The 24,482-nt window shown below is 60.3% G+C and overlaps 2 protein-coding genes across 2 annotated transcripts in view; one reads left to right on the forward strand and one right to left on the reverse strand.

Moving 5' to 3' along the window:
* The window catches only part of CCNK (cyclin K), a 28,833-nt gene extending 21,152 nt beyond the window's left edge, over positions 1–7,681 (forward strand). Inside the window, exons 9-11 of the mRNA XM_032405906.1 lie at positions 785–818; positions 3,554–3,625; positions 6,324–7,681. Of these exons, the coding sequence (XP_032261797.1) occupies positions 785–818; positions 3,554–3,625; positions 6,324–6,949 (732 nt within the window). The 3' untranslated portion in view covers positions 6,950–7,681. The remainder of the gene's footprint in view (positions 1–784; positions 819–3,553; positions 3,626–6,323) is intronic.
* A 391-nt stretch (positions 7,682–8,072) lies between these two features.
* Positions 8,073–24,482, reverse strand: part of CCDC85C (coiled-coil domain containing 85C) — a 74,809-nt gene continuing 58,399 nt past the window's right edge. The window contains exons 3-6 of the mRNA XM_032405907.1: positions 17,532–17,639; positions 12,856–12,951; positions 11,993–12,091; positions 8,073–11,368 (exon numbers count right to left, since the gene is read on the reverse strand). Of these exons, the coding sequence (XP_032261798.1) occupies positions 11,279–11,368; positions 11,993–12,091; positions 12,856–12,951; positions 17,532–17,639 (393 nt within the window). The 3' untranslated portion in view covers positions 8,073–11,278. The remainder of the gene's footprint in view (positions 11,369–11,992; positions 12,092–12,855; positions 12,952–17,531; positions 17,640–24,482) is intronic.

A 24,482-nucleotide genomic window follows, 5' to 3' on the forward strand; every position in this document is an offset into this window, starting at 1 on the left:
TGTGTGTGTGGTGTGCGTGCGTGTGTGTGGTGTGTGCGTGCGTGTGTGTGGTGTGTGCGTGTGTGGTGTGGGGGGGTGTGCGTGTGTGGTGTGGGGGGGGTGTGCGTGCGTGCGTGTGTGTGCATGTGGTTTGTGTGTGTGTGTGTATGTGGTGTGTGGTGTGTGTGTGTGGTGTGCGTGCGTGGTGCGTGTGGTGTGGGTGTGGTGTGTTTGTGTGGTGTGTGTGTGGTGTATGTGTGGTGTGTGCGTGCGTGTGTGTGCGTGTGGTTGTGTGTGTGGTGTGCGTGGTGTGTGTGTGTGCGTGGCGTGTGCGTGTGTGTGTGTGCGTGTCCCGCTGACCAGCAGGTGTCTCATCTGTGTGCCGCCTGCTAACACCGGTGTCCCCAGTCTGGCTCTTTGTGTCCGGTGCTCTGATGCGGGGTGTGTGTGAAAGTTTCTCCCCACGACGACAGCCCAGCCAGTAGAGGAAACCAGGGGGGAAAAACACACGTCAGCAAACAGCTCATCGAATTTAGGCCAGTGCATTGGAGGCCCTGAAACTTAGTGTCGTTCGGAAGCCACTGTTGAAAGTGCTCGGTGGTCCCGTCCGAGCGGGGAAAGGGAAGGAGGCAGGAAGCAGAGGGTGATCTCCCAGGGGTCCAGTCCGCCCTGCGGCTGAGCCGGAACTGGTTTCTGTCTGGAGCTGTGTTCTGTTGCTGCGATTTCTGTTGGGCCCTGGATAATCTGTTCTTCCTCACTGCACCCCGGGTCTTGGTTAACACTTGTGTATTATGTTTTGTAACAGGTTGTTTCTCCCAAAGAAGAGAACAAAGCAGCAGGTAACTTCCTGTTCTAAGGGGGCTTTTTTAGCTTTATATGTGTGTTTATCAAAACTTTAAATCCTTAGTTAACATTTCTGCAAGATTTAGATTGCCCTTAAAATTTACTCTTAGAGTCCATCCAGAACTTTACCCTGCCTGCCAGAAAAAGCGCCCTGTGTTTTCAGACTATATTCTGACCAAAGTCATCAAAAAACATGAGCAGCCATAAAAATGTACTTAGTAGCCTATATACAAATGTGATCATGAACATAGGAGGAGGGTTACAACAGTGTTCCTTTCTAGAGGTTTGGTTCAGCCCACTGCAGTAGACAGTAACGGGCCTGGGGGGTCCCCGTCCTGAACACCAAGTGGCAGAGTGGCGGGCAGACAGCATAGCAGTGACAGGCGGTGCTGTTGCCCAGAGAACCACCCTGTGGCCCAGCCCTGCTGCTTAGGCAGGCTAGACCTCTTTCAAATACTGCTTGGGTTTGGGTTTGGGTTTTTTGGGGGTTTTTTTAGAGCCCAAAGTTGGTTAATTTTTTTCTGTATTGGAAACAAATGGAAAGGGTGAATAAAATCTGCAAGATCACAGAACAGAAATTTAGAAGTCTTTGTCCCTGTGTCATGGGCCCTGATGTGCTGAACTCTTTGAAGGCACAACAGCGTTTACTCATTTCTGCTTCTCTGTTGCTAAGTTCTAGGGTGGGAACTCAGTGAATGATTTATTGAACTGTTGTGAGATCTTCAAGTTACAATAAAGCTACATTTTTCTCAGGGTCTTTGGGGAAATGATGAGTTCAGTACAGGTGAATTTTTCTTCTGCCCCATCTGGGCAAAAAGTAAGTGTGAGACCCAAGGGTGGGCTGCGCTCCTCGCCATGTGGATGTACAATCGAGCTGAGCCGCCGTGCTAGACCTGTACATCTGTACGAGGCGGAAACAAGCCACTGGTGACCTTGGAGGAGGACTGGCCTTTGAGCACCTGGAGCTGAGCTGGGGGGTTGGGCCTGTAGGTGGAAGGATGCAAGTGGGCAAAGCAACTGGGAACAGATGGAGAGGAGGTCTGACTAGAATGTGAAGAGGTAAAAGGGAGGAGCTTTGATGGGACTGAAAGTGTGATTGGAACCAGAGTCCATGTGGAGGAATGTGGATTTTTGCATAGGCAGTGGGAGCCACTGAAGATGTTTGAGCAGGAGGATGGCAAAGTCTGAGTTCATTTTATAAAAAGTTTCCTGGCGGCAGTAATAGGACAGATGGTTGGGAACGGGGAGAAGCTCGCAAGCCTCTCAGTGGGACATGGTGAGGGCAGTCAGAGTGGCAGCCTGGGGCCCACAGCCTGCAGGTAGGACCTGAACCACGCTGTGTGCTACGTGTCCCTAGCTGCGGGGGGGCTTTCGGGCGCTCAAGTGTGGCCAACCCAAATCATCGTGTATCCTTAGTGCAGAATACACACCAGATTTCTAAGCGTTACTAAGAAAAAAGAATGTAAAAACTCTTATTGATAAATTTTTATGTTGATTACACATTGAAGTGATCAGATTTTTACACATCAGGTTAAATTAAATATTAAATTCCCTTCTTTCTAAGGTGACTCCCAGAACATTTTAATCACATGTGTGGCTCTTCTGTTTGGGGCAGCACTGATCTAGACAGCTTCAGCTCAGCTGGGGCAGGGTCGCAGGTGGGCGTCCGTGGTGACGATGACAGCAGTCACAGCAGAGCTGGGAAGGCATCATGCGAGCTGCTGGGTCTAGGGTGGAGCTCAAAAGTCAGGTCCACGGCTTTGGGAGAGAGAGAGAAGCTAGAGGCCCAGATGTACCGTTCATCCACCTAGAGGAGAGAGGACTTGATCCCCCGGGAAGCGGATACAGACAGACACATCCCTGGACTTGGAATTCGGCCTGTTTGGGACAGAGGAAACCAGGACAGGCTCAGCGACGCTAGAGTAGAATCCGATCAGAACAGTGTACGAGCCAGAATAAAGTGAGTTTCCGTAAGAAAGGGTCAAAACATACAGGCAAGCACAAAGATGGGAGTTCTTTTTCCATTACGTGTACACACTCCCTACCCTCATAAACACAGGATACTGGGTTTAGTGTAGTCTGGCGTGGCTACTGAGCGTCATCGCTGTGGGTGCTGGTTGCCCGTAGCCGCTGGACCCCGACGGGTGGGCTGTGTGCTCCGCTCCCAAGTGTCCTGTTGGCTTTTACGCTGGCTCTGCAGCCTCTGGATCTCCTCTGACGTCGTTCATGTCCTTCTGACGTGCTGCCAATGGGAGCACATATTTGTGAGGAAGAAAATAGACTTAAAATGTGCCCAATGAAGAATACAAAGGGGAAGGTTTCTCCCGTGAGCCCTCAGGGCTGGGTGACAGGACTGTGCACCCGGTAGGCCCCCCCTTCCCCCCGCCAGGTAACCGAGACAGTATTTTGCTTCTCTCATATTGTTGGAAGGCCTTGTCCGGGATGGTCAGCAAGGAAGTCAGGTAGATGTGGAAACGGCTGTGAGAAGCCAGCAGGCGGTTTTACTTGGGTTGGGGGATGGTGTTTGTTAGACTTGTTTGGTTCTCGTGAAAGGATTAGCACCTAATGGTTTTGCTGAGGTCTCCCTCAAGTTCCCTAAAGCTTTCGTCTCGTGTTCCCCAAAGGAATTCCTGAATGGCACATTTTCCTTTTTCTTCTTTTTCTTTCATTATGACATGTTTATTCGCATGAAGAAGCATGAGTTATTTTTCAATCTCCTTTTCCTTTTTAGAACCACCACCACCTAAAATCCCCAAAATTGAGACCACTCACCCTCCGTTGCCTCCGGCCCACCCACCTCCAGGTAAGTGAATGCTAAAAGCAGCGTGGGAGGGCCAGCTTTTCTCTCTGCTTTTTTGAAGGGCAGACTCGGGAAGGCCCGGGCCACATCTGTAGAAGGGAGACCTGGTAGCCAAAATTTTAAAAGAAGATAATGACCAAGGATCTTTCAAAAAATGGTGTTTGTCTTTCACAAACCAGATCTTTTGAGGATGTTGTAAATTCCAAGTATATCTGGATATTCTCTGGCCTCTTATGTGCATAAAGGCCAAACTGTGCAGGATAAGTAAGTGTAGAATCAGTTTTAGGAAAACAAAGCCCTGACGAAGCCCTGACAGTTTATGAACCTTGACCCGGCAGGACTGGTGTAGATCTTAGGCCCCAGTCTCTCGCACGTCTGCTTCCTACAGTGGCAGGACATCGTCTGGGTACATTTGGACGAGTAAGCAGTTGCTCAGAGTCAAGTGGAGAATAAAGCATACGAGTTCTCGACAGGCCCACAGGGAACTGGGAAGCTTCCTTGGCGCCATGTAAACCCAGAGGAGAAGCCTCATAAGGGATATAGTGTTCTCTCCCTGGGGCAGCGTTCTGGAAGATGAGCAGGGAGCTGGGGTGGGCAGGAGTTGTGTGTGTTCTGAGGGGTGCTGGGTCGGCCCGCCCCACCCTACGGCTCACGTTTGGGCTCCCAGCGCCGAGTGCCTGGGGCAAAGGTATCACGCATTATATTTCTTTCTGCTTATGGTCAGTCAGCACTTTAGAAGCTTTGGGAAAATAGGGGCATCATTTTCTGCTTTGGGACAAATTCTACAGTTCCCATTCCAGTATGAAGCCTGCTTAAAAAGGCACCTGCAGTAGGTCATTTCAGTATTTATGTAGTATCTCCCCTGCAAGCAAGCGCAGATCCCCAGCTCCTGTGCCCAGGGGTGTGGCTGAGAAGAGGTGTGGTGGCCTGGGGAGCCCAGGGCAGGGAGAGAGCTACACACTGCGGGGCAAGGGTGTTCTGGGCACGGTGTCAGGAGCCCCGCAGAATGCACGGAGCTCCCACCACGGGCAGCAGGCAGGAAGGGTGAAGGTCCCGGCAGCAGGTGGTGGGAGCCAGCTGGGCTGCTAGAAGGACCGCGGTGGGAGGGAGCGTGGAGTCCGGCAGCCGCAGTTGCTGGAAGTGGAACTGGACGCAGAGGGATCGGGGGGCCAGGCCACAGGAGCTCACTCCAGCGAGGTCCCATCACTACTTCATGGGAGGCGGGTGGAAAAGAAGGCTCAGAGGAGGAGGAGGATCTGTGGTTTGGGGAACCACAGTTCCTAATGAGGCGCAGGAGGCAGGAAGAGGCACTTAGGTCACCAGGGATGTCTCCGAGGGCGGCTGGTGGTGGTGGCAGGTGTCAGAGCAAGGATGAAGAGAGCAGCACAGGTGCCTGGAGAGGCCACTTGTTCCAGGCCGAGTTACAGAGGACAGGCGGATGCACGGGTGACTTGGGGAGGCAGCAGCCTTAGGTGACAGGAAGTGATGTCTCACAGGTGGAGGAGCGTGTTAGCGGACCCAGGCGCCGTGAAGTGACACACACAAGGAATTCAAGGTGGTTGGCCCTTTTGTCCACAGGCCTCAAGTTCATACTTTATGTTCTCTGGTCAGCTTTGGAACTAAAAGGCCCCTGGTCCTACCCTGGAGCCCACGTTTCTCCGTAGGCATGCCTGACCTCCTGCCTTGGGTGGGCCTGCTGGTTCGTTCAGGCTGGGCCCCAGGGACGCGGCTGTCGGGCGAAGATGTCCCAGCTCACTTGGCAAGAGCAGTGAGGCCCCCGCGGACGCCCACCCTGGGCACGTTGCACGTCCGTGTCGGCACAGTCGGGGCTGCTCGGAGCCCCAGGGAGCACACGAGGCCACATGCTGGGAGACCCGAAACCCCTTCGTGGCCCTTACTCTTTGGTGTTCTCTGGACCCAGAGATCTTGGCTCCTGTGATTTGCCCTTGACTTCTGGGCCGCCTTAGGAATTATCCTAAGAACACACTTTCTCAGTGATTGTCCACCGCTGGTGGGGTGTCCCGGTGTCATTCTGCAGGTATCTGACCACGAATGCAGAGGGGAATCACAGGTAGAAATGTTGCAGTGAGGCTCTGGACGAAGGCGGCGGGGGGCTGCGCTCCTGAGAGGACGCGCTGGGGGCTGAGGTCACTTCTCTTAGTAAACTCCAGGCGGAGTTGCTCCTTTGGCGGCTTCACCGGGAATGTCAGAGACTTGTTCGTTACGGTTTTAAATGTTGCCTCACTCACCTGCCCGCCTCGCAGACTTTGCGCTCGCTGCCCGTGCTGCAGACTAAGGTGACATGGCCCTGGCCCCACGGTCTCTAGGCAGAGACAGGCAAGCAGAAGGGCCCACTCCCGTCTGTACTAGCAGGAGGGGCTCCGAGCACTGCAGGCTCGGCCTTGGCCGGGGTGGTAAGGACCGGGGGAGGGAGACCCGGCCATGCTGGGGGGAGCGGGTCCTCGTGGGGGCAGCGGGCACTGGCAGCGAGAGCTGTCGCTGTTCTCTGTGACCTTGGCCCTGGGGAAGAGCAGCAGCCCCGCCGGTGCTATAGCGGGGGGCTGGGGCATGAGAACTCTGGGGAGCTCCTGGCTTCCGGGGTGGCCTTCCCCACCCTGAGGTCGTCCGTGGACGTGTCCCTGCACAAGGAAGCCCTGGGAGCCACCCCAGGGCCAGGCAGTGACTTGTCTCTCCTCTGCAGACCGGAAGCCTCCCCTCTCAGCTCCCTTAGGCGAGGCGGAGCCCCCGGGCCCCGTGGACACCAGTGACCTTCCCAAAGTCCAGATTCCTCCTCCGGCCCACCCGGCGCCCGTGCACCAGCCGCCGCCGCTGCCACACCGGCCGCCGCCGCCGCCGCCCTCCAGCTACATGACCGGGATGTCTACCACCAGCTCCTACATGTCCGGAGAGGGTTACCAGAGCCTGCAGTCCATGATGAAGACCGAGGGCCCCTCCTACGGGGCCCTGCCCCCAGCCTACGGCCCGCCGGCTCACCTGCCCTACCACCCACACGTCTACCCGCCCAACCCGCCCCCTCCGCCAGTGCCCCCTCCCCCAGCCTCCTTCCCCCCTCCTGCCATTCCTCCCCCCACTCCCGGCTATCCCCCTCCTCCCCCCACCTACAACCCCAACTTCCCACCCCCACCCCCACGCCTGCCCCCCACCCATGCAGTCCCTCCTCACCCTCCTCCAGGCCTGGGCCTGCCACCGGCTAGCTACCCACCTCCGGCCGTCCCCCCAGGAGGACAGCCACCCGTGCCCCCACCCATCCCCCCACCTGGCATGCCTCCAGTTGGGGGGCTGGGGCGGGCAGCCTGGATGAGATAACGTGATGCCTTTTTTTCCCCCTTTGTTTTTTTTAACAAGTTTTTCTAATCAACTTGAAGAGTAGTTTAAGTGGGTAAGCGGCAGGGTACCTTCTATAATGCTAGACAGTTGCAGTATGGGAAGAAAGGCCCGGGCCCGAGATGAAGCTGGGGTGGTCCTCCAATCTGGAGAATGGGGCCAGGGGCTTTCAGTATAAGCCCGCACAGCGCATTTCGATCCGACCGCGCGCTTGGTCTCAGCTGGTGGCGTCGGGGGGTCCTGCACTGGGTTATTTGTACTCGTGAAAACGTTAACCAGCCATATTGGCTCAAGAAATAGCTTCAGTAAGGAGTGAATTTCCTTCTAGAAATCAGTGCCTATTTTTCCTGGAAAATCCATTTTAAATAGTCCAGTTCCATCTGAAGTCAAGCTGTTGTCATCGCTTTCATTCCGTGACGTTCCCTCCCAACACCCAGTAGGTCAGACGAACCACTTTTTTGATTTGGAGATATTTACATCCTTTGTATTAAACTTATTTTGAAGGGGTTGCCTTGTTGGATGGCTTTGTTCTTTTTCCTCCAGAGAGAAGGGGAGAAATGTACTTGGAAAGTAATGTATGTTTACATCAATTTGCAAATTCCTGTACATAGAAATATATTTTTTAAGTGTGAATGTAACAACATACTGTGAATTCCATCTTGGTTACAGATACGGCTCCTTCGGTCATTTATCCAAATAAAACCCGTTCTGAAACGACTCTTTTGTTTCTTCTGCACAAGGTGGGGCCCCAGGCCGTAAGCAGCCCCAGGGTCTGAAGTCCAGAGGGACGCTGGCCTCACAAGCCCCAGGCCTGACCCCACGTCCCCCAAGGCAGCGCCCTTTTGGGTCCGTCCTCGCGGGCCAGCCCCCCACACCCTGTGCCTGCATGGGCTCCCCTCGGAGGAACCCGGTGCGTTCCGACCCAGCGTGGAAGTGTCGGAGGCGCCTGCGCAGAACATGGGCCCCTAGGACCCACAAGGGAGCAGCCGTCTGTGGTCTCCAGCACCGGGCCGAACCCCCCACCTGAGGTGCTCCCAGGGGCCGTGGCCCTCTGCCCGGTGGACCCCCCCGAAACAAGCACTGCGCACCCACCACGGAGGCTTGCCAAGAGCCTTTATTTATCTAACGCAAAGTATACACGATCACAATCTTCTGTTCCTTTTACTAAAATAGTTCAAATCAATGTTTTTACCACACTATCAAAAGTTCTCTTTCTCTCCCCAAATCAAAGTGGTTCAGTGGAAGGTAGAAATGGGCACAGGGGTCCACAGCTCCCAGCTCCTCCTGGAGCCGGGCGAGGGGCTGGCCCCGGTTCTCACGGCAGTCACCCACCATGGAAAACAGCATGGCTGACGGCCCAGGGCCGGGAACCGAACGTTCCAGCCCAAGTCCAGAAAGCAGCACAAATACTCCCCCCTACAGTATGAAAAATAGACACCTCTACCGCTCTGCAGTCATGCATTTAGCTTGTTTCTTAAAAAAAAAAAAAAAATCAGTAGTATGTATTTTGTTTCCTCTCAAGTTTCCAAGAAAAAAAAAATGAAAGGTCACTTTTTTCTCTTTAAACACTGATGTGTAGCTAATAACTTTTGGATAAAAATGTGCCACCCTAAAAAAATGTGCTCAGCAGATTCTGATCCCAGGATGGGCTTGGCCACCTGGCGTGAGGCTGCAAGGGTGACATCCATCACAGTGGGAACTGAAGCCCCAGTACAGGTGTCACACGGGGCTTCAAGATCTAGAATCAGAGTATCTGAAACGTAAAGGGACCTTTATGAAAGGGCACCAAGTTCAGCAACACCCCTCCCCCCACCGTGAGCTTCTACAGCTAAGGCTCCGGAGGGGAGGAGGGTCACCTGACGTCACCAGACGCACGTCCGTGTTGCGGGCAGGGCTGGGACTCGTGCTCACCTGGCCCCTGGCTGCCCCTGTCGTGAGGCTCCTCTGACCCTTCCCAGCCTGTGGGCTCCCACTGCACCCGCCCACCCCCTGCCCCGTGGGGTCAGGCAGGGCGCTGCTGGCTTTTTTTTTTTTTTTTTTAACAGCTTATTACGTTAGATGACTGTCACAGGTACAGTTCTGTCCTTGAAAGCCATCCCCATGCACTTGGCTCAGGAACACGAGCAGCGGTGGGTCTGCGCCTGGTTCTGCTGCCTCCATGGGGCACAGGAGGGTCCAGGCAGAAACGCTCCACCTGACCCCTGAACGCCACCACAGCATGAGGGACAGGGTCACTTCCTTCCGGAGCGGGGACGGTCCCGTCAAAGCTGTTCTTCCCTGGGTCAGTTTGCAGATCTGCAGATACCAGGAGCCCTTACTTATTGCTTATTTTCAGTGGTGGCCAAGCCAACCTGATCCAGACATGACAACTGGGCTCCCAGGTGTGGCTTCCACCCAAAATGGACCCATCCCCCCCCCCCCGGGCTGCTCTGTGGTTCTTTGGACTCCCAAGATCCAGAGGGGGCCTCTGCCCCCCAGCTCACTGCCCACTAGGGCAAGAATTGCCTGGTACCATGACCAAGGGTGTTCCCCAGCTTCAAATGCATACCCCTAGTGACAGGTAGCTCACCACCTGACCTGCTGGCAAGCTCCCTCCAGGAAGAGCCCAGAGCTCCCTGTAACACCCAGGGCAAGAGGAACATGCCTGTCGCCGTCACCAGCACCCACTTAGCACTCCCTGGGCACAATGAGGGCTGCGAGCCTTTCCCCTGAGAGTGTACGACCGACAAGGGCGCCGATGGCCGACAGATGGCGGGAACGGCGCAGAGTTCCCGCCGGGGCTCTAGGAACAGGGTGGCCTCCCCCATCCCCTCGCCTGGCCCCCGTCCGTCATGCGGGCCTGGATGAAGACTGCCTGCTGCAAAAGCCATCTTCTGGGCTCTTCAAGTGCTTGCGGCACGGAGCTGAGCACCACCGGACAGTGGAGGAGGACGGACGGACCGAGTGGCCGTCAGGGCCAGTGCCAACAGCATTCACGGTGGCCCGCCCACCTCCCAGCATCCGGGAGCTCGTCTGTAATGTGCCCCCGATCACCCACCCTCTGGGCCTCACCTTCCCCACCATTTCAACGTTTCTCTATCACACTCTATAGTTTGTACACGGTCATTTACACTGAAGGTCTCGTTTGACCCCGAGCCCTGCGAGGAGGGCCTGAGGCCGTCCCTTCTCCAGTGGAGGACACTGAGGCTCAGAGAGGGGAGGTGACAGCACCTTTGAGGAGGCAGCAAGGCAGTGGAGGCCCACTCGGTCCCTGGCTCCATCCAGCCCCGCCAGCAGCGGCCTCTGGCTGGATGGACCACCTGGGCGCGCGGGCCGTGACGGAGGCCCAGGCTGAACAAAGCCGGTGGCCTCGGGTGGTGAGCACGGCCCAGAGAACCTGAGACCTCGTTTTCCCACCAGGGGCCCAGAGAAGCTGAGTGACTTGCTGAAGGTCACACAGCCAATTAAAGCCAGAGCCAGGTCAGGCTCCTTCCAGAGAGGGCAGAAGTCTCCTAAGGGCCAGTCCGTGCAGCTCTGTCCACAGTGACCCCGGCTGGGGCCGGGCTCTGGGGGCTACCAGAGGCCCAGCTCAGCCCGGTGCTGCCCACCTAGAGAGAGAGAGCGTGGGGCTCAGCCTCCTACCTCCCTGGCCCGTCATGGGAACCACAGAAATGGAGAGGCCTCGGGCACTGGGCAGGAGGGACCCGAAAAGCTAGGGCACGACCTGGCCCGAGGTGGGGGAACTCTGCAGCGAGTGTGTGTGTTTGGGGCTGGGGGCAAGAACCCTGAAACCAAGCAGCAGCTTGCAGCAGGGAGCTGGGCATGGGGGGGGGGGGAGTTGCCAAAGGAAGGGCCTCGGGGCCTCCAGCCGGCCACACACACCAAGCTTCCCTGTCCGCGACTCGGGACGCAGTGCTCGGTGAGCTGGTGTTCAGGCCAGAGCGGAGGGGTGAGAAGCGGTGCCCCCTGCGTCGGGTCTAGCTGCCAGTGGCCTCTGCCCAGCGCGGGTGGCAGCCAGGGGGTGGAAGGCTCCCCTCCGCCAAGGCCGGGCCCAGCCTGGGGTGACCCCGGGACCCGGCGTCCCAGGGCGGCCTTCGGCCTCTCGGCAGTGGGGCCCCAGAGCAGGAACGAGGCTGTCGGGGCCGCTCCGCCGCGGGGCCCGGCCGGCAGCCTCTCGTCCTCCGTGTGCTGGTGTGTGAGGAGGGAGACGGAGGGTGCCCGGGCCACGGCGGGCGGCGGCCTATGTACAATTCACCACAGGAAACGAACGCGGTGGCTGCGACTCGTCCTGGGCGCCCCGCGGGGCCAGTCCACGTCCACGGAGGCGCGGCCCTACAAAGGCCCCTTGAACTGGTTCCCAGACAGGTGCTGCCGGATGGAGGGCTTGGAGCTGGCCGCGTCTCCCAGTTTTCGCCAGACCACCTGTGGGCGGGGGCGAGCTGTGAGTGCAGAGCCCACCCGAGCCTGCCCGCCGGCCCCGGGCACCCACACTGCCTCGGGCCCCTCAAAATCACCCACGTCCCCAGAGCCATGGGGCCGGGAGGGGAAACTGAGGCCACGTGGGGCCGAGGCAGGAGGCAGCCTAGGAGGCGGGGGCGCTCAGGACACCAGGCCCCAGGTGAGGCCCAGTGCAGCCCCCTGCTGGCTCCCACGAGGGTCCAGAGAGGAAGCACACCGGCCAGGCGGGTCGGGGGTGAGGCCCTCCCCAGCCTGGGCGGCCACAGAAATAGCCCGGCTTCCAGAAGCAAATGCAGCCCCAGCCTTGTAGGGGCCCACCGGCACCTCTGGTCTGACCGCCACCCGTGTGACCAGCAGCCACCCGGGGCCAAGGGGTGGGATACGTGGGCTGAACGGGACCCGTCCCAGGGGCCTGGGGGCGGTGCTCCAGGGACGGACAGGCCTGCAGAGGTCAGGGCCCCCCCTCTTGGGGACAAGTGGGACAGGCTGTGGGGTGAGGACAGGCCGGGCCTCCAGGTCCGTGGCGCTGCCCACACGGGGACCCGCCCTGCCCGCACCGACGGGCCCCGGCCCCGGGAAGCGCCTCACGTTGCACATCTCGCGGACGATGGCCTTCTCCTTCTCACTCAGGTCCTCCTCACAGCTGTCCTGGAGCTGCCGGTCCAAGTTCTCGTGCACCTCCAAGACCTGCGGGGAACCGGCCGCAGGGTCAGCGGGGAGGCTGCACACGGGAGCCAAGGACCCTGAGCCTCTGGGTGCCAGCTAGGGTGGGGGGGCATGGAGACACCCGACGGGCCGGTCCTCTTCCCTCACCCCAGCGACCCTCCGCGAGGGAAGCCACACCCCCACATCACCACTGGGGGCAAAGCTGAGGACAGGTCACCTGGGAGCAGGGACGACAGGTTGGCGGGGTGGACTACCCTGGGACAGGTGCACTCACTGCAACCCGGGGCCCCCGGCTTGGATGAAGTGACACTAGGACAGCACCCACTTGCACACGTGGGGTCACTGCCCGCACCGGCTCGCGTCCACGCACACGAGGGGTGAGGGGCGCAGCCATGGCAGGCGTGGGCTGGGGAGCCAGCCCCCCTCCACCCCGGAGCTGCACCTGCAGGCGAGGCTGGGCCTGGGAGGCCGGAGCCCAAGTCCTACCCCAGCCCTGCCCCCACCTCTCCGACTCGAAGGGAGTGCCCGCCCGCCCCCTTCCTGGCCCAGGTATCAGCTTCCCGCTACTGGGATGGCAGACGGGTGACAACGTGTGGCCCACTTGGTCCTGCTAACCCACACCTCCAACTCCCTCCCCGAGGTGTTCCAGGCGTCCGGGCCGCTCCCCTCCCGCCCTGCTGCTCAGACACCCACGGACTCCGAGCAAATGTGGGGTGGAAGCTTCCGGGTCCCGCATTGCACCAGGGACCTGGGGGCCCCCCGAGGGAGCGGGCTGTGGCCCTCACCTTCATGGCGTGCACGACAGCCTCTGGCTTCTGTCCCGCAGAGCTGTAGCCGGCGGAGGGGGGCGAGGACAGCTCCGGTACCAGGCAAGCTGGGCCCTGGGGGAAGGAATCGCGTTTTAGCTGGTCCCGAATGGCTCCCGGGTGGTGGCCAGAGGTGCGACCAGCAGCAGGAAGAGGTCCCTGGGCCCACGCAGGCGGACAGGGGTGCTGAGTGATGCGGAAAGGGGGCAGGGTGTGAGGCCGGGGCCAGGGCAGAGGACAGGGCGGCCGCCTGCGGAACCCCACCCCGCCCCGCAGGCTCCTCTCCACAGCCCAGGGCCAGGGTCTGTTATCTGTTGCCCAGGGGAAGTGAGTGCAGCTCACAGAAGGGCGGGAGCTGCCAAAGATCCCCCAGCAAGCCTCAGGGGGCCTGCCTCCAAAACTGCCACCCTTCCCCCGACGCCAGGTGAGTGGGTTAAACTAGACTTCACCCTCACCGCCACCCCCACCCGCAGGGACACTCCTCTAGCCCGGAGCCCCGCCTCCCTGCCCTGAGCTTCCAGCCAGTCTGGCACCTGACGGATGCCACCAAATTCAGCACCTTCAAAAACTAAATATAACTAAAATAAAATACAGATTATATTTATTTATTTGAGAGAGAGAGCAGAGAGCACAAGTGGGGAATGGGGGGAGGAGAGTGACAAAAGGAAAAGGAGAAGCTCCCGGCTGAGCAGGGAGCCCGATACGGGGCTCGATCCCAGGACCCCGAGATCATGACCTGAGCCGAAGGCAGACGTTTAACTGACTGAGCCACCCAGGTGCCACTCAGCGAACACTTTAAATGGCAACCAGGCATGCAACTCCCCACAGCCCGTGGAGCAGGGGACAAGGCCAGGTGAGGAGGGGATCGGGACTTCTGGTGTTGGGCCCACCTATTTCAGAGGCTGCGTGTCTGCCCAGGGTCCCCAGCCGCTTTTCCACAAGGATTCCTGGCCCAGGTGGTGTGCCTCGGGCTGCAGGGGGACCCCAGCTTAGGGTCCCATAAAAGGAGTGCCCAGACAAGGACTGGAGGATGGCGCTCCCCAGGGCCAACAGAAGCCAGGAGGTCAGAGGACACTGGGAGTGGGTCTAACGGGAGCCAGCAAGTGCGGGAGGCCAGACAGAAAACGCCACGCACCCCGGCCAGCATGTGTGCAAGCAGGTAGGGAGGCGGCCCGGGAGCCGGGGTTCCCAGCACATCCGTCCCTTCTCTGAGTCTTGGTTTCTTTCTCGGTCACTGAACCCCAGTGACCAGGCAGACTTGGTGAGCTGGTTTATGAGGCCATCACCCTGGGGGCCTGCCCAGCCAGGCCACGCTGTGTGGAGACCCTCAGGGCCCAGAACTTTCTGCCGCGGGCTAGCTCCTCTGCACCCTCCCCATCCGCCCACCCCTCTGGACCTTCTCCGGGCTCCACATAGAGGATGGGCCCCATAGCCTTGGGGGCCGGGAAAGCTGGGCTTGGGCAAGGCTCTGCGGGCTGTGACCTGAAGAAGGGCCCAACCCACTCTGTGCCTCGGTTTCCTCGTCTGGACGATGGAAAGGGTTCTTGTGTCCCAGAGGGGTTCGGGGGAGGCAGGTGGAAGGCAGAGAAAACACAGACACACACACACACACACACACACACACACACACACACACACACGCATCCACCTGAGGCCGAAGGCTGCGCTCCCTCCACCATCAGCCAGCAGGGGGCGACAGCCACACGTGTGCGGCGTGGGAGGCCCCAGATGCCTGGCCCCTGGCACCTCCGGCCTCCTGTCCCATCTGTAAGTGGCCAGGGGGCTGCACCCTGGAGCAAAGGCAGGAAGGAAGCCAGGAGTGGCCGGGACAGCCTTTTCCGGACCCCCTCACCAGGCTGCCAACGAAGGCCCCGCGGGCCGGAGGACTGGTACTTGTGGGGCACTCCCCACGCACAGCTCCCCCCGAAGACCCCTCGGGCGACACCTCCCACTTCCTCGGCACCCCCCCACCCTCACCCCTAGGGCGAGCAGCCCGCTGAGTGCTTGCAACCCTGATGCCATCTTTCTGCACCCCCATGTGACAGGCGAGGACAGGACAGTGGGTCTGACACAAGGCCACGGCCAAACCGCTGGTGAACAATGGGGCTCAAGCCGGGTCTGGGGTTCCAGAGCTGGTGCCCAAAGTGGGGAGACCAGTGTGTCCCCAAGAGAACTGAAGCCACACGTCCACACGTCCACACGTCCAATGTTCACAGCAGCGCTCCCCACGACGGGCGAAGGGCAGACACAGCCCAGATGTGCAGCCGCTGCTGAGCGGACCTTCCGCCCCCGGAACATCGCCCGACGGCGCAAAGGCACGAGGCTCAGGCCACGGCAGCGCCGACGAGCCTCAGAAACACGGCGCTCCGCGGAAGCGGCCGGTCACAGCGGGTCGCCTGTTACAGGGGTCTGTTGCTAAGAAAAGTCCAGAATAGGCAAATCTGCAGAGGCACGAGCGCATCCGTGGTCGCCGGGCCGAGGCAGGGGAGAGTGGGCAGGGGCTGCTAAAGGGGGCGGAGCTCCTCTGTGGGGTAAGGAGATGTTCTATCTTGGTAACTACTCCGATCTGTAAATAGGCTAAAAACCAGTGAAGTGTGTGCTCAAAAATAAAGTCAACTGACCAAAAAAAAAAGGGCAGGAAGACCAGTCTCCCCCAGGGACCTGTCAACAGGTCCTCCACAACCAGCTCCTTCCACGGGGTCCTGAGTCCCAGGGCCGGCCAGGGGCCCCTGCACCCTGCCCCACGGCCCCCGGGCCAGTGACCCTCATAGGGGAGAAGCTGGGGGGGCCCTGGGCAGACACTCGGCCTCTGACTCAAGTGGGCAGGGAGTGGGGAAAGTGGACAGGGACAGAGGTAGGGAGGGTGGGGACAGCCAGCCTGGCAAGGAAAGAGGGTCCCCTGCCCCACAGGGTCATCTGTTTTACCTCGGGACCCTCTGACATGTGGACTACCTGCCCTCACCGCCCCCTCCCCGGGACCTGCAGGTAACCTCACAGAAGACAAGCCAGGTGGGGGAGAGTCTGTGCCCCCAACAGTGTCCCGCACAGAGGGTCCCTCCAGGGCCCAGCAAGGGCTTGCTGCCCTATCAACACCCCGAGAGTGTTCCTACAGAACCTCTGGGCCTCCACCTCAGCCCCGGGCCCTCCACTGCTGCCTCAGCAGCCTCCGTGGCTGTACCTCCCAGAGGACCCCCAACCCTCTGTGCACCCCAGGGACCTGCCCCCCAGCTTCGGAGTCGCTTCACCCTGACCCTGGCCTCTAGGCCCGGGGGGGCTCGGCGCCGGCGCACACATGCACCACCCTTCACAGCCCGACCCCAAAGCCACCGGCCATCGGGGTTCCCACAGAACGAACCGCGCGGCCGGCCGGAGTGGAGGACGGGGGAGCCAAGCCCCACCGCGGCACCCCGGGCTTCTCGGGGCCCTTCGGCATGCGGCACGGGGAGCCTAACTCGGCCACAGGCTCCCGGAGGAATATCTGGGTGACCCGCCTGCTCAGCCTCAGCAGCTGCATCCCTGGAGGTGTGAGGGCCTCAAAAGGGAAGCAACAGAGCACTTGGCCGGCAGCCAGCCGTGGCCCCAGCCTCTGCCGCCAGCCCCGAGGCCCCCGAGGCTCTGCAGGGGCACCCCGGGGTCATCCTTGCTGACCGGGGCCGTGGGGAGACAGCAGTGCCGGGACCCCGGGCCGGGGGGGGGGCCAGGCCACATGCCCACCTGGCAGAGTGACCTCAGGCCGGCCCGGCGGCTCCTCCCTCATGCCCTGGGGATGGCCAGGGTCCCTGTCTTGTTCGTGGGGCTTGTCCCAGCTGGCTGCCCAGAGCGTTCAACCAAAGCTGACAGCTCTGGTCACCATCGTCCGCAGCTCATGCGGGAAAGTGTTTGGCGGGCAGTGGTTTTGCATGATCATCACAATGGAACATTTCATCACCCCAAAAAGAAACCCCATTCCCATTAGCCATCCCCACTCCCCCTCTTCCCAGCCGTCTACAGCCACTAACGTGCCGTCTCCACGGACCTGTGTATTCTGGACATGTCACACGGGGAGCAGTCCTGGCGATGCATCCACATCCCAGAGAGCCGGCCCCCCCACACCGCCACCCCTCCGTTTCCCATGTGGGGCAGCCCCAGAGCCCAGGACCACCCTGGAGGACCCCACACTTAAGCTGCCCCCCGAGCCTCGGTTACAAAGCCTGGGTAGTGTGAATGCACTGCCCCAAGCCCCCATCGGGCATCCTTCCCCGCCCACCGTGGCCAAGTTCACAGACGCGCGGCAGCTGGGCCGGGGCAGCCTCTCGCGTGGCCTCCAGACACTGGCCTTCATGGCCACGTCACTCTGGTGGGCCTCCACCTCTAACCAGCACGCTGGGCCCGCACAAGGCTCCTAAGGCCAGGAGCCCAGCCCCCTTCCTGGCAGCGGGGGTGGCGGGGGGAGAGGGAGGAGGGCCACTCCGGCAGAGCCCAGGCTCTGACCCTTCACCCTCGCCTGACCCGGAAGCTGCTCAGGCAGCAGTCCCCGCTCAGCCACAGACCGTCCCCTGGCCCGGGCAGGTCACGAGACGGGCTGAGCCTCACCCCTGCACTGGAATGTGGACCAAGGATTCTGGAGGTTCGGGGTCCACCGGTGAGCAGTGCGGCTCTAGGGGAGGGGCACTTACGTTCTGCAGGGAGTCCTGGTAGGAGGGCGGCAGGCTCGCCAGCTGGGACTCCGAGTGGTACGGGGAGAAGCCTTTCCGCAGAGTCCGGAACTCTCCAGAGCCTGCCTGCTGTGGGGCAAGGAGGGACAGGTTAGAGGTGAGCGGCTGTGCTGAGGGGGCCAAGGACCGTGCCTTCAGGACAGGGCAAGCTGCTCCTGCCAGCCCCCCCGCCCTCGGCAGTGGGCTGCACCCTCCCTCCCCTCTCCCTGCTCCATGGGTCCTCAGTCCATCACGTGCTGGTGCCACGAGGCCAGGGGGCTTCATTTTGCCCCCCAGTGCATGCTTTATCAACGTTTCTTGAACAGAATGAAGCAGTAAATGAGTATGTGGTACTCCCTCCTTCCTCTGCTCCAGCCTCCTGCACTTGGGGTCCCCGCGCCTGGCCTGCGGAACACTCTCTCCAGCCCCCGGGGTCCTCCCGCCTCCCACGGGTGAACCTGTCCCTGTGCGCTGCTCAGGCTGCCCTCAGCCTCTGCCATCAGACAGGAGCTCCCAAATGTGGGCCCTGCGTCTCTCCCCTCTATGTCGACAGGAACGAGTGCCTGCTTAGGAAGGAGGGAGGGGGAGGTACAGAAGGGATGGAGGGAAGGAAAGAAGGAAGGAAGGGAGGGAGGAAGGAAGGAAGGAAGGAAAGAAGGAAGGAAGGGAGGAAGGAAGGGAGGAAGGAAGGAAGGAAGGAAGGAAAGAAGGAAGGAAGGGAGGGAGGAAGGAAGGAAGGAAGGAAAGAAGGAAGGAAGGGAGGAAGGAAGGGAGGAAGGAAGGAAAGAAATGCCCCCAGAAGCTGGGGGCTGGGGGCTGGGATCCGCAGAGGGAGGGGACCCAGTGGTCACGCTTAATTCAACACAAGCCCTCTGAGAAGGAGCCGTGGCCTTTTGGGCCCTCTGCATCACTCAGAGCCCAGGGGGTGTTTCTGACCCAGACATCCTTTTCTACTTCAAAGGAACTGAGGGCACACTGTTGGGCAGACAAAACACAGCAGAATGTCCCCTAAGTCCCCAAACAAAGCCTGGAGGGCAGGGGCAGGGTGAGCAAGACAGCACAGCAACCACACCTGGGGGTCCCTCCCCCTGCGCACCAACCCCCTCCCTGCTGGTCCGGAGGAACCCACACGCAGCCTGCTCCCCTCCTGCCAACTGCTGGACCCAGACCCCACTCCTCATGAATCTCTAGCCTCACCGACTCCCTGTGTTCTGCTCTCCCATCCCCATCAGACCCAGGTCCAACCCCCTCGGTCTCAGGGGCTGGCTCAGGGGACACACAGCAGCACTCTGGAAGTGGCTGGGGGACTGGAGTAAAAACACAATGAAGGCAGGTGCCCGGTGCAGGCTGCCAGGGCAAATATCAGAAAGCAGATCCACGCAATCGCTCGCCTGCTTACCACCCCCACCCAGGCACCTGGCCAGAGCGGGGGACATTCCCATGGCCTCCGGGAGGAACTGAGTGTAAACAGAGGTCACCAAGAGGCACAGAGGGGACAGAAATGAGGACCCCCCTCCCAGGGTGGCCCCTGAAGTGTGGCAGGGTATCCCCAGGAACCCTTAAAATGTGACTGCCACACCCCTGATTATGGCCAGCTGCGAACCAGAGCCACGTTAGTCCTCCCTGGCCCAGCAGACGCCCGATCTAGTGGAGGCCCCCTGTCACCAGGCACCAAAAACACAGAGGCCACAGTGCCGACCCTCACTCCCCACCTCGGGGGACCCCTCCGCCCATCAGGGCACCTGTGCCTCCCTGACTCACCCACCATGGGTGGGGGCGTCAACCCAGCTTCACTCCAAGGCCATTATCTTCCTGGCCAGGCATCTGTGACACTTACAAACCTCTCCAACGGAGAGTGTGTTCTAAACCCAATGACACCGAGCGTCTGTACCCAGTGCCACCAGGCCCTCGCCGGGCCCTCCGACTCCATTCTGCGGGAGCATCCCCCACCGGCCTCGCCAGGCTGGCGAAAGGGACCAGGTGTAAGGCTCAGCCCAGCTCACACACACTGACATTCGGCCACGCGGCCAAGGATCTGAGCCACCGCCCCGCCCTCTCCGGCCAGCCCCTGGGACCAGGACAGCTGGACGCTGCCCTGTCCTCGCCCACACCGTCTAGATCCTCCTCTGGGCTGAGTCTCACCTCCTCCACAGCTCCTCTGGCCCGGGACCAAATGGGTTCAGAAGCAACTCGTGTGTGTTGTTACTGAAAACACAGGTTTATGTTGCTTCCTCCCCCCCCCCCACCCCCCCCAGATAATTTCCTTGGGAGGACATGTGTGTACAAGGGGGCGGGAGGCGGGTTTAAATGAGTGTGTGCAATTCCTACCCCTGCCTTCAGCGATCATCAATAAATATTTGCACGTCCACAGAACTTTATTAACGACCCACAAAGCTGGCGGGAAAAATGTACAATCTCTCATTAGGGACGATGTGACTAATGATGCATCAAAATGAGGGACCATAATTGCACTTAAATCCAAATTAAAAATTCTGGGATTCGCCTGTTGGTGCCCTGGAAGAATGAAATCCCTAGGTTTTATCACGGAGGAGAAGTGGAGCTGAAAGGGCCTTCTGGGGTGGCTGGGCCTGCATCTGCAGGGAGCGCAATCCCAAACATGGGTCCCTTAGGACACAGGGAGAAAGGATCTGCCACGCAGAGTGGGCGGGACTCCCACATCCTTAAAAGTAAAAGAAACATTGAGTGCAGACATAGACTTGCCCCTTCCCACTGGGAGGGCGAGACCCAGGAGCCGGCAGGGCCCCCAAGTCCACTTAAGGACTCTGTCCAGGGCTGGCACTGCATCGCCACCCAGCTCGAAGCCGGCGTGCACTCAGGCGACCCCAGTCTCTCCGGACCCCCGCGGTCCTGCGGTGAGCTCCCCTGCCATCGCCTGCCAGGGGACTCCTGGGGAGCACCGTCAGAGGGGTGCTGGAGCAGAAAAGGGCCACGGCAGGAGAGCGAGGGAGGACCCCGCCCACCTCCCCCACCTGCCCACTTGGGGCTCCTTGTCTGGGCAGCAGCTGCGGGTGGGCTCACTCCGGGCAGTTAGTCTCGCCCCTCCCTCTTGCTCCCAAAGGGCTTGGGTCCCCGCGGGACCGTGTCACGCAGAAGCAGCTCCTGAGTGCGCCCGACAGGGAGGCAGGGTCTGACAGGTGACACGGGGACTGTTGTGGGGGCTCCGGGGTGAGCAGTGATGTAGGGGCGTCCGGAGACCACTCGGACCACCAGACTCGGGCCGGGAGAGCTGGGTGAGAAGGGCCACGGAGGCCGCGGGCTCCTGGCTCCGCTGCTGTGTCATGTGGTGAAGCTGCCCGCGACTGCACGCTCGGAGAGGGCAGGGCCAGGGCACCCTGGTGGTGGTCAGCTCCCAGGAAGGGACGGGAGGGGACCCACAGGAGACAGAGCGGCACACAGCACTCGAAGCAGCCCCCACCCCAAACACCACTGCACACGCATCCCGCCAGGCGGCTCTACCTGAAGCCAGCTTCTCGGGCGGCCGTAGGGACGGGCCAACTGGAAGGCAAGAGGAGTGGTGTCACCCAGCAAACGCCAGCCACGACCCCCACCCTACCCCCCTCCCCTGGACCCCCGGGACCTCGGCTGGGCCGGGGCGGGCACCTCCAGAGAGCCCCCACGTTTTTAGACACCCCCACGTCTACAAGGACTGACCGGGCCCCCCGGCCCGCTCACAGCCCTCCCGGGGCTCACACGGGGACCCCGCAGCCCCGACAGGCCGGCTGCACTGGCCCAGAGGCGCCCCAAGATCCCGGCACGCCAGCCGGCAGAGGAAGGGAAGGGGTGCTGCGGGGCCGCTCACAAGGGCACCCTGCCACCACCTACCCACCGGACTGGCTTTCTCTCGTTGCCACTTTAGTTTTCAGAGAACTCATTTGCAGGCCATTAAGGAGAACGCGGCTGCGGCGTGGCTGGGGGCCCAGAGGGCTCTTCCTAATTAGCGCTCAGAGCAGGCCGCGGACGAACCACGTGTGGTTGGTGCATGGCTCATAGGACTTCTCCGCAGGGGACATGGCACCGCATCCCCACGCCCCATGCAATTTCCGGCCCTAAATCCCAGTTTCCAAACGTGGGGGTGTGCGTACTGCCCAGGACCAGTGGCCTGCAGCTGACGGGACAGCACATGGCCCAGGTCTCATCCGCCACAGTGACCGTCGACCCTCACGGGTCCCCTCGGCAACCCAGTACTGGTTCCAATAAGGTGAGCGAGAGACAGGCCACAGGACCCCGCAAGAGGAGGTGAGGGGGCTTAGTGGGGGCACAGACTCCCTAAATGCAAATCCCACCTGGGCTGGGTGAGTCTGAGCAACTCCTCAACTTTCCAGGGCTCTGTTGCTTGCACGTAAATTGGGGTCAAAAAGGGCGCCCAGCTGCTGGAGGGCCCACGACTCTCACTGCTGGCCGGCCCTGGACCTTGGTGCTTTGCAGGATCGTCCCTTTAAACCTGGGGCGGGCACCACTGGTGTCCCATTTGACAGATGAGAAAACTGAGGCACAGAGACGTTAAGCCCTGGGCCCAACGCCGCCCCGCTGGTAAGGCGGCACTCGGGCGATCTGAACCAGGCCCTGTGGCTCTGGAGTCCCGGGCTTGGCGTTGACGGCCACCCAGCATGTGGCTCACAGTGGACAGTGATTAAGCCTCGGGCACAGAGGGGACAGAGGTGGAATTCCTAGTCTCTTTCTGCCCACGTTGCTAGCCAGACCAAGTGCTCAGATGCTGGAAAGAAGAGGCTTCCTCCCTGGCCGAGGGAGAGCCTGGACCGGCTCTAAGGTTCTGCTAACGGAGTAATTAAAGCCCTCCAGAGATGCAGAGACCACCCCACTCACAACAGAGGGAGCAGGATGTGACCACCAACCCTAGACACCAGCCAGGCAGAGCGGGGACGGCTCAGAGCCGGACAACCGGCGACATGTCACAGAAGACACCACCACGGAAATACTGGAGGCCAGCTTCTCTGGAGGGCTCGGGCAAGGGAACCAGCCACTCGGGATGACACGTCCTCCTCGGGCACTCAGACAACAGGACTGAGGTCCAGCACGGGCTGAGATGGTGGCAGACTGCTCCCCCGTCCCCCAGCCTGTATGGCTTAAAACGCAGACAAGGGCCACAGAGGAACCGTTCATTCAGGGACGGGCCAGGCCTGAGCCCAGCTAGGTGGGCTCAAGCCTGCCAGGCCTCGAACATCCCAGGTCCCCGAGACCAGGGAAGGGAGAGGCGGGCGGGCACCGCGCCGGGCACCCCCCAGGTTACAGTCAGCATGGCGCACGCTGCACTGGGCAGCACCGTCACCCCCGTCTTCCACGTCAGGAAACCGAGGCACCGGGACAGAAGGCATGTGGCCTAAAGCCACAGTGCAGGTGAGTGCTGGAGCATGGGTCATTGGAACTCAGGTTCCAATTGGAACTCCAGGGCCCAAACCCACTTCCTTATACAATTAGGCCCGCCACACCACTGCTGCAGGATGGACTGTGCCCCCCCAGGTTCATTTGTTGACCCCATGGCCCCCAGGACCGTGAGAAAGTACCTTCCGTCGCTGAAGCCACCCAGTGTATGCTTTGTTACAGCAACCCTTGGTGTCAATCTTGGGGTCACCTGCAATCTGAGCATTCGAGCAACCCTGCGCGGCGTGGCACAGGGGTGAGGAGGAGGGGGGCAGGCCTGCACGGCCACCTCCACTTCCCTCCACGGCGGCCCATTTGCCCCACGGGAGATCCGCCCAAGCACTTCTTGCTCTTTTGAAAAGCCAGCTCCTGGGCGAACACGGAGGCTTCATTTCTCAGCCCAGCAGGGGAGGGAACCGCGGGAACCGAAGGAGCCAGGCCCCAGCGTCAATGCCAGCTGCCCCCAGCCCAGCCCAGCCCAGCCGGGCACAGAATCCCCAGGAAAAAATACTAACGTGTGCGGGGGGGCCCGAAATGAATCATCACGGAGGAAGCAGCTGTGTTGACGAAATTTTAAAGCCAACGCGAGAAAGAAAATACGAACTGCAATATAGTAATTTACTTCTGTGAACACGCTGGCACATTTTTAATTAAAGCTATTTTGGAGTTAAACAGAGGCCATGAGGGGAGGGGCGGGGGCAGCGGGAAGTGGGGGCCGCAGAGGCTCGCCGCCCTCCTGCCCAAACCCTGAAGCCACGTCCCCTGAAGGTGGTTCAAAGACGAATCCTGCTCTCTCCCACTTCTCGCCAAAAGGCAGGTGCTCTCCACTCTCTGCAGAGCTGGAGGTTTCTGCAATTTGATTTCGGTGGCAAGACTTAAGTGCCAGAATCATCAAGTCCGACAAGCCAGGCCCATGAGGTCCAGGCCAGAATCCCACCCCTGGCAGGAATCTCTTTCTCCAGGATTCCCAAACATGGTCATCCATCCCTTGATTACCTCCAAAGATGGCATGTTCACTACCTTAGTGAAGCAGAACTTCCTTATTCTGGGCAAGAGCCAGCCTCCCCTCCCAGCCTCGGACTCTGGGTAGTGGACGGCCAGGGGCTCCCCAAGATGTATCTACCTAGTCCAGCTGTGCTAAGCGCTGGAGAGGCAGATGTGACCACAGAGAGCCAGCAGCCCAACCCAAGTACCTGACAGTCCAGCAGACGTGGGGGCCGAGCTCCCCAAGGGAGGATCATGACAACTAGCAGCTCACAGGGCTGAGAGCTCAGACTAAGTGCCAAGCCCCCCTGGGGGTGGTTGGGAAGGCTATCGGTAGGAGGCCATGCCTTCCTCCTGAGGAATAAGAAAAAGTAAACCCTTTCTTCCCTGGACTCCCCTAGAATGAGGCCAGGACCGTCATCGTGGGCCTGCAGCAGCCCCCTATGCACATGAGTCCTTCCAACCAGGTCAAGGAGATGCTCAGGCCTGGGCCTGGTCACCCCTGTACCCCTAAAGCCGTCAATTACACACGAAGTGTGTGAGTGCCCA

Source organism: Phoca vitulina, unplaced genomic scaffold (genome assembly GCF_004348235.1).
Source record: "Phoca vitulina isolate PV1807 unplaced genomic scaffold, GSC_HSeal_1.0 scaffold7, whole genome shotgun sequence".
Taxonomy (NCBI): domain Eukaryota; kingdom Metazoa; phylum Chordata; class Mammalia; order Carnivora; family Phocidae; genus Phoca; species Phoca vitulina.